Below are 9,029 nucleotides of genomic sequence, written 5' to 3' on the forward strand. Positions count from 1 at the left end.
TCAAATGCACAAACCAGCTTCCATATGAGGAGGAGAAGCTAAACTCACCTGGACCTCCTAGCTCACAGAAGAAAGGACTGAGATCTGCAAAGATTGGACTAAGGGGTCTTAAATGGTGACTGGCCAGGAAAAGGTGAGGCAGTATCACTTGCTACTTCTCATAACTCTCATAACACAAGAACTCATGGGCATCCCATGAAATGGTCAGGCAAAAGGTTGAAAATGGCCACAGAGAAGTGTCTGTGTACAGCAGATGGCAAAACTGCTGAACTCACTGCCCCAGAGTCCCAAACACCCAAAGGATAAGTGTATTTGTAAAGCAGTTAGTTAGATTACCACATACTATTAAAACAGAGGCATTAACAATATATTTTTGGATGAAGGGGGAAATATAATGGTGAATACTGTGGAATACCACCTAGTTTTTGTATTCTTTGCCACTGCATTTGAAGATAGGATACTGGGCTATGGACATCTTTTGTTTTGACCTAGTACAGCTTTTCTCAGGTTCCTCTGTGTCCCCAAGACCACTGACTGCTAAAGTATAACTCCACACTGAGGTTCCCTCATTGAGGCTCCCGCCCAGCCTAAGTGACTGCACAGGTTATGGTAGGCCAGGAGAAGCCAGTTCCATAGTCCTTTGATAGGAATCCAAAATAACTGTCAGTAGCACTGGAAAAAATGATTAACTTACTTACTTACCCTGAGAAAAGTTTGTAACAGCTTTCCAGTCCAATCCAGAGATTTAAGAAAATTTTGATAAAATCTCATTTGCAGTTCCTTCCCTTGGACAACAAGGATGCCCAAATCTTGAAAAACAAGCTCAGCATTGTGTCTTTTGGCTAGGCAAGAGCAGAATGAAAATGCAATCTCTTTTACACAGCCCTTCACAGTCCTCTGAGGAAAATCAGTCTCTGTGGCTATCTGAAGATAATTCAGTTTAGCAATTGCACTATCATCTAGAAGGGAACAAAAGAGAAAGAAAGTATTTTATACAGCTGCTCGGCAGACTAGGATAAAGTTTCAGTAGCTCCCAGGCCTTCAGGCAATAATATACTGCTACAGAATTGTCTTGTTTAACCATCCCTTAATCTCCTAGAAGAAGCTTAGCATGTCTCCTCCTAGAAGAAGTTCCATCAGACAGCAGTCACCTGTGAACAGAGGGGCTAAGTGGACAGCATCAGTAGGAGGTGCTGGGCCATTGCGACAAAGTGCACACCAGGGTTTGAAGAAAATTAGCTAGGCCATGGCAAATACATGTAATGAAAAAGCCAAATCCAAGGACTGCACTATGCCCATTAAGATTACTCTGACCACCCTTGCTGGACCCCTCAAACTTGAGCAGAAAGCATTTCTGCTTTTGGTGCCCAAGTCCCGTCTCCAGGGGACAGGCTGAGGCTGCAATCAAAGAGAAGATGGGTCATTGGAAAGGAAAGAATCACCTCAGACACAGCCTCAGACTCTTAGTGTCTCCGAGGCACAAACACTGGCACACCACAGCTACACTGAAGGCAGAATGGAGAATAAATCATGGAAAATTTGGCCATCCATGGACTTTTGTACAAACTGCCTTTCCTATCTCTGTATATCAAGGCTGCCTACAGCTGACCGATCCACTTTAACTACAGTGAGGCTGTAGGAGCTAGCATGAGCTGTGGTGTTTGCCTTTAGAAGGCCTGATGCAGCATAACTGTGGAGCTTCAGTTTTGTCTCAGTTGCCAGCTGGTAAAGTAATTCAAAGAGATACTCTAACTATATATCCATAGCTACTTGGCCGGGGGCGGGGGGTCCTTTTGAAAAGCTTATAATGTTCTCAGGACCTTCGGAAGGAGTTTATTTCTCTGTTGGTCACTTAGAAACAACAATGAACATACACCCCAAAGATGCTGCAAAAGAAAGGGAAGGTTTTCATTTGTCCTCTCACCAGGGATATTGTCTTGAGTGAAAATGAGCCCATGAACATCTGCCAAAGTTTCAGATAGCAGAAAAACTGGCCTCGCAACAGTTACATCACTGTATCCAACATCCAATATCTGTTGCTCAACAACCAAGAATGTCCCAATTCCAGGTATTCTGACAGCCTGAAGGCAGAAAGGAGAAAGAACAAATAATAAGCGTTTTGTTGATATTAGAACAGCAGGATGACTTTTCAGAGCATTGTGCCCTGATCATAGAATCACAGAACCAGTAAGGTTGGAAGGGACCTCTGGAGATCATCAAGTCCAACCCCCTGCTCAGCAGGGTCACCTAGAGCATGTTAGACAGGGTTGCATTCAGGCAGTCCATGAATATCTCCAGAGAAGGAGACTCCACAACCTCTCTGGGCAACCTGTTCCAGTGCTCCGTCACTCTCACAGTGAAGAAATTCCCCCTCACGCTCAGGCAGAACTTCCTGTGGTGCAGTTTGTGCCCATTGCCTCTTGTCCTGTCACATGGGACAACTGAAAAGAGTCTGTCCAAATGTACAAAGGAATAAGATAGGGCATTCTTGAAAGCTTTGGGGAGGACCTCCATATTCTGAACTGTTTTCCTTCCTTTTTCTCCTACCTCTAAAAGATGGTAGAGAAAGAGCAGAGCCACCACCCCTAAGCTATACCAGGGGTTTCCAATAATTGGGATAAATCCTTAGAAATGTTTCAAGCTCTCTGTTTGATAATTCTACCTTGGCTGTGGAAAATGCAAAGCCACAAATACTGTTACATACTTCTTTCTTCTAGAGCTGAATTCTATTTTTTTAATATCAATTTATGGAGAACCTAGTCTGTGGCCCATTTGTCAACTGCAAGGTATTTCTAGAGTGTTTTTTCTGCTATTAAAAGATAGGGATAACGCTCAGTGGCATGGGGGTTTCAGGCCTACTGAAATCATCAAAATGGAGGAGGAGGAGGATACAAGCACTACCTGATTCATCAGGAGCGTTTGCTGAGTGTATTCAGACATAGCAGCCCAAATTCTTATGACATCTGAAAAGCAAGTGGAAGACAAGTCATCCTCCAAGTCAGCAAGTTTACAACCATTTGGCACAGTCCAAACCATACAATCTAATTACATTGAATATGTTGTCTGACTGTTGATTCTCTGCCTTATTCTGACCCCATGAGAGGTGGCAGTGGAAAATAAAGATGTGGGAGGTGTTTCAGATAAGGGAATTCTGCCACCTACAGTGGAAAGGAGAAAGTCTTTCCAAGTTCAAAAACTCTTCTGCCACTCTGGAGCTAGAAGAAAGAGTGGTAAGAAACCAGAGGCAGCGACTTTCTTCCTAGATAAGAACAGTTAAGCTGAGCTGATGAAAAGTAATTTCATGATGATTCATTGCTTGATTTTCAGGCAGGAGCTACAGGACTCCTCACCTTTTTGGAAATAGGACTCTTTTCCTTTCAGATGAAGATCTCAGAGGGTGACCTTCTCAGGGAAAGTGGCAATGGACTTTCCTTGGCAAGAGGATGGGGCTGTACTGCCCATGGGTGTCTCCAAACTCAGGGCATCCCAGGTTCTCCTCTGTAGGAGCCAGGTAGCCCTGTGTTTGGTCCCTGGACACACAGACTCTGCTCAGCAGTTAAGCAGTTCCAGTTCTTCCAACCAAGCAGGAGCTGAGGGAGGGCAAGCCCCACTCTGATGCAAGTGTAAACACTCAGTGGGGATTATATTCTCTATGACAACCCTAATCAAGTAGCTCCTGCAGCCCTTACCATCAAGGGAGAGTTTCCTGAGCGTTGGAAGCATCTGAGGCCCCAGGTCTTCCATCCTTGTTCCACTCTCCAGCTCCTGCGGTGGGAAGGTGAAACTCCTCTGCTCCCCTCTTTCTGCACGTTTCACCACACAGCCCTCCAGCGTTACCGTGATGCTCCCCTTTGTCCTCTCCTTCTCACTGCAAAGCAGCTCCTCAAGAGACAAGCAGCACCAAGAGTAGCAGCTAGTGACTAGGATCAAGTGGGGAGATGGGACCTGTCGCTTTGATGCAGGGTGTCCCACTGTGACCCCAGAGCACATCACAGAGGGGCTGCGGCAACCTCCCTCCCCAGGGTTTGCACACTGTGATCAGGGGAGCCAGACAGCACATTTCAGGGTGCTGCCTCCACCCCACAGCCCGCTCCCCAAGGAGGCCATTATGCGAAGAGAGCCCCATTGTGGGGCTCACTCCATGCACACATCTCCTGCAGTTTCCCCAAGTGTTGGAAACTGAGCTACAGCTGATGGCAGCAAGGGATTGCACTGAGTGTTACCACGAAGGAAGGAAGGAATAAATGAATAAATACAGGGGAGGGCTGTAACTGCACTCATTCAACTGCTGGAAGGGAAGGTCTGGGGTTTCATTAGACTGTAGGCATGGAGATAGCACAGCCTGGGGAAGGAGCAGAGGCATTTTCTCTTTTTCCCCTGAGAAACATTATTTCCTTTCACCACTGTTATTGTCAACAAGTTGAAGACAAATCCAACATGAATGTCTACAAACAGTGCCAAAGCTTGTGAAAAAATCTAAAATAGGACATCAGAGAATTCACATCAGTGTGTGCTGTACTAAAATATCTGCCCTGGGGAACACTTGCAGAAAGCCTGGGTTTTGAGTGTTTTGTTCTGTTTTTGTTTTTAAATATGTGATTAGAATGACATGGAATAAAGCAGAACTAAGACTAGGCACAGGCTGCGATTATTTTTTACAGGCTGAACACTGGTTTTTGATCCTTACGAAACTGGAAATACAGAGCTCGAGTGAAAGGGAAGCACCTTCAAAGGTGGGATGGTCCAGCTGTACCCCTAGGAGTGGGAACCAGCCCTTCTGCAGCATGTTTGCTCCAGGTCCAGCCCAGGAGGATTTCCTGGTGCTTCCGTGCATGCTGCTGCACTGCCCAGTTTGTGAGCAGAGAGCCCTGCAGCTCAGCTCCTGCTGAGCTCACCTAAGAAAACTACTAGCAGTAGCAACAGTTCCCAAATACACCCCATAAAAATGTAGCAGGATTCTCTGCAGAGCAACAGGGCTGTCTAGTGCTGAGCAGACCTCCTCCTGCCAAAATGGGAGGCAAGGCTAAGTCAACTGTTTTGGAGGAAGAGAGCAAAAGGAGAGGCTAAGTTCACTTTTTTGGAAGAGCGAATCAGCAAACAGGGCCCCTGCCTGAAACAGAGGTCCATCTTTGAACTCTGATAGCAGCAAAGGTGGCACGCAGTGGACATCTATGTGTCTGAGTCTCCAGAGTGACTGTTGCTTCTCCACAAGGAAACTCAAGCCGACAGCCTTCCCCATTTCCATATTACTAATATTAAAACAATTAATATTTATGGTGGTGACTTTTGGCCCTCTAAATATAGTGGTATGACTAGCTGCAGGTGGGTTTAAAGACATTCATAAAATAAAGGAAAGAGCAAGGTGGGATTTAAAGCAGTGTCACTAAAGGATAGAGGGAAAGATCCTGCAGAGAATGATTACTACCATAACTCTGACACCCTGAAAGGGGAGAAGATGCAGCAGACAGTGAATGGGGTCATCAGCTGCCCCCTTGCAGCTCCAGCAGCTCAGCAAAGAGCTCTTTGCATGGCAGGCACTGAGCGACAAGCAGGGATGTAGAGGGAGGCAAGCTGTCCTGGGAAAGGGCATTCTTCTGCTGCGGATTAATCAAAGCACTACTTCAGCTCAGTTGTGGACCTCTTCAGATCCCATTCCCCAGAGCAGAAGCGATATTGCACCTTGCCAACAAACGTGACTCCCACTCAGCTCTTCCCAGGGAGCTGTGCTGCAGCAAGGGGTACCCAAGCTGCTGAGAGCATGGGAGCTGACAGGGATGTCTGCATTGCAGGAAGCCCTTCCTTCCACAGCTTGGTGTTGATGTGTCCATGGATGTAAAAATCCAGCTGTTGATCCTTCTGCAGGAAGGTCTTTGCAGATACTGTCCAGAGTAGCCCAAAATGGCCCCAAATGCTGGTCAAAATATGAGCAAGAGACTAGATGCCAGTCTTCCAACAGCACCAAGCATCTAGGAAAACAAAATACTTGTTCCTTGGGTGGTCCAAGCTGCGATATCAGGCTCACCTGCTTGCTGGTGAGCCTTTTTTTCCAGGTAGGTTCATAGCAGATACCCGCTTCTGATTTCCCTTCTCCTAAATGGAGGAGCTTGTCCTGTTGGGAGGAGAAGAGGCTGTGCCAAGGTCCCAGGCCCTCAAGGCCAGGGCAGGGTTTAGCTTTGTCCACTCATCACTTTGGGGCACTTACTTACCCAACCTTTACTCCAGCTCCTGAATCCTCCCTTGCTCCCCATATAAAGGTGGGGAGGTTGTGTTCCCCCTTGAGGCTTATGGTTCAGAGTTTCTAACTGGTTATGGTAAAGAGACAGCATTGCCTGTGGGGAAATGAGAGCAAAACTGCAGTGAGGACAAAACAGCTCACTCCAAATTCTAGCACCAGAAAATCTAGTGCTAGACTGGAGGGGCATGGGTCTTACACTGGCATGCATTTGGGGGAAAATACCGATGGTGAACATTTTACAGTCTGTGGTTCAGGTTATCTGAAAAACGCAAACAAGGAGGAGAGCAGCTGCCTAAACCTCAGCAGTGACCTCCTGAACAGCTTGATCTTATCTCAGGAAGAGGACGGCTGGCACAAGTTCCAACTCCGGCAATGCTGAGGACAACCAGAAGCCAAATGAACTACAGCAGCTGAGAAGCGAACATCCAGACCTGAGTCAGCAGCGCCGGCTGCGGGGGAGCATCCAAAAGCAGAGGCCCTTTCTGGGCTCCATTCCCTGTAAGGCCTTGGAGCAGAGTCAGATCCACAGGAGGCTCTCGGGAGTAGTTTCTGGCAGCCTGATCCCAGGGGACAGAAAAAGAAAGGTCTTTGTAGATCTCATCCTTCTTGCTTCACTGCAGCTCTGACAGAAAGGAAATGGATGAAGGATGCCAGAAGGTGGATGGAGGGGCCTGGATAGCACCAAGGCTGGCCTGGGTGCAACCAAATGGACTTGGAGAAGAGGACAGAGAAAACAGAGGGGCATAGAAAACACAGCAACTCAAAGGGAGTCTTACAGCACAGGAATCAGAGGGGCCCAGAAGAAACTAGAGAAATGGAGAGGATCCATGTGTATATGCAGAGGACAAAGGGAATCTGAGGGTGCATGGAGGGGAAAGGAGGTTGTACAAGACAAACGGAAGAGATGCAAGAGTGTGTGGATGAGATGAAAGAGATCTGAGGGCCCATGGAGTGAAATGGAGGGTGTATGAGCAAGCACAGAAGGGAATAAAGCTGATCTGAAGGTGTGTCGGGGGACGCAGAGGGGATCTGAGCACACAGAGGGGAACAGAGAGGAACAGATAAGAACCAAGCCTACAAAGAACGGAAGGGAGCTGACCAGAGGTGGAACTGGGAAGAGAACAAAGAGGAATAGAGTGTACGAGGAGGGGACCCACACAGGGCCATTGAGGAGGGGTGAGTACCTGCAGAGGGGGGCACACGTTAGTGGGGATGTTTAAGATTGGAGGGACTGGAGGAGGCGTGCGGGAGAAAGGACCAGGGAAAACCCAAGGATGGGTGGAGAGACATGCAGGGGATCCAAGGGTGCCCTGAGAAGAGCTGAGAGTGCACACCCAGCCGGGGGAGGAAATGCAAGCCTCCCCAGTGACAGCAGCCCCCGGTTTCCCTACACGTAGGGTAAACAGCAGCAAAGGCAGGGTGCTCCATGAGGTGGGGATGATGCAGAGGTAGTGCCTTCACCAACCAGGACACAGTCCATAGCACCCAGCAGGACTGTTGTAGCAACAGATCCCATCACGAATCCAGCAGCCATCAGACAGAGGCAAAGTAATGCTAAGATCAGTGCAGGAAATCCTATTAACAAGCCAGAAAAAGACAGAGAGCAGGTATTGGAGCAAGCACACATAAAATACAGCTCAGATAAGGCCTAGGGACCCAGGCTGCAGCAAAAATAGGACTCCTGGCCACGGGCAGGGGCTGTGGGATCCCAGGTGAGGCTGTTCAGGGAAATTAAGCTTATCAGTGCCCTATGGGCCCTGTTAACATGTGAGTGTGTACAGAAGGGGAAAGAAAGGGCTTTGAAATGGGGGGTGCATGTGCATGGGGATGTGCTTCCCCCAGCCCCCAAAGCTATGCCACATATCCAGATGGGGACAGGCACAGCGCCCTGCCACGCGTCCACGTCTCGGTCACGACCGCTCCTGCTGCACATACTGGCACCGCAGCTTCGGCGCTGGTGAGCTGGCTGAGATGGAGCCGGGTGCAACCCTAACGGGCTCTGTGCGCGGGGCCCCCACCGAGTCCCTGGGGCCGGGCTTGCACTGGTGCAGCTTATCCCCCAAATCGCCTCTCACGCAGCGGTGAGCCAGCTCTCCCTCGCTGCCGTGCTCGCTAGCCCCTCTGTGCAGAGTGACACCTGCCACTTGTTCGCCAGCCTGTGCAGCGTGCAGCAGGGCTCACGGCCATGCCAAGGGCCTGCTTGTTCCTGCATCATGGAGAGGAGGGTTAAGGGGCTCTGGAAAGAGCGTCGGGCCATCTGATGTTGTCCCAAGCTAGATCAGCCCTGCAGCTGTTTGCCCAGCTGTTTCTAAAACCCTGCAGGGGTGGAGATTTGGCCCTTTCTCTTCCTGATTCTTCCTGCTCTCAGCCGCTCTGGAAGCCGGGCTGTTTTCCCAACATCAGGCCCATGACCCTGTTGCTGCCGGTCCTTTGGGAGGCGGATGCTCTCGACCCAGCCTTGACGGTCTTTCTGTGTATGCATTTCAGGAGGTTTTTCACATCTGCTGTTCATTCAGTAGAGACAGCAACAAGAATACCAGTAGGGAAGGTGACACTGGGAGGCAGAGCACCTCCAGGTCAACCCTTCCTTGCCATGTGACGCAGGGAAAGCCAGAGCATGAGGTGGAGGATAGCTGAAAGCAGGGGCTACCTAGCAGGGTGCAGGAGGAGCCAGCACAGTGCTGGGTGAAAGACAGCAGGATGCAAGGGAAAGAAGCCAGGGTGGAGAATATCCAGGTGCAGGTTAGAGGATATTGACATGCAGGGGAAGGATACGAGGGTGGAGGACATCAAG

The 9,029-nt window shown here is 49.0% G+C and overlaps 1 protein-coding gene and 1 long non-coding RNA gene across 2 annotated transcripts; both read right to left on the reverse strand.

The window, feature by feature from the left end:
* On the reverse strand, positions 1–3,808 carry LOC134149613 (coiled-coil domain-containing protein 81-like). The gene is made up of 5 exons (XM_062592846.1): positions 3,690–3,808; positions 2,902–2,963; positions 1,925–2,081; positions 703–959; positions 1–57 (listed from the first exon to the last, which is right to left on the reverse strand). The coding sequence occupies exons 1-5, from the start codon at positions 3,742–3,744 to the stop codon at positions 1–3; spliced, it is 588 nt and encodes a 195-aa protein (XP_062448830.1). The 5' UTR covers positions 3,745–3,808.
* A 2,221-nt stretch (positions 3,809–6,029) lies between these two features.
* Positions 6,030–6,773, reverse strand: LOC134149540 (uncharacterized). The gene is made up of 3 exons (XR_009960459.1): positions 6,667–6,773; positions 6,207–6,329; positions 6,030–6,109 (listed from the first exon to the last, which is right to left on the reverse strand). It is a non-coding gene; the product is annotated as an uncharacterized LOC134149540 (long non-coding RNA).
* Positions 6,774–9,029: the final 2,256 nt, after the last annotated feature.

The sequence above is a fragment of the Rhea pennata genome, chromosome 20 (genome assembly GCF_028389875.1).
Source record: "Rhea pennata isolate bPtePen1 chromosome 20, bPtePen1.pri, whole genome shotgun sequence".
Taxonomy (NCBI): Eukaryota; Metazoa; Chordata; class Aves; order Rheiformes; family Rheidae; genus Rhea; species Rhea pennata.

Coding starts and splice junctions, on each gene's coding strand:
- LOC134149613 (XM_062592846.1), bottom strand. CDS start 3,744: ATGGAAGACCTGGGGCCTCAGATGCTTCCAACGCTCAGGAAACTCTCC. Junction 2,964..3,689: donor CAGGAAACTCTCCCTTGATG/GTAAGGGCTGCA, acceptor CTTGCTTTTCAG/ATGTCATAAGAATTTGGGCT. Junction 2,082..2,901: donor AAACGCTCCTGATGAATCAG/GTAGTGCTTGTA, acceptor TTCTGCCTTCAG/GCTGTCAGAATACCTGGAAT.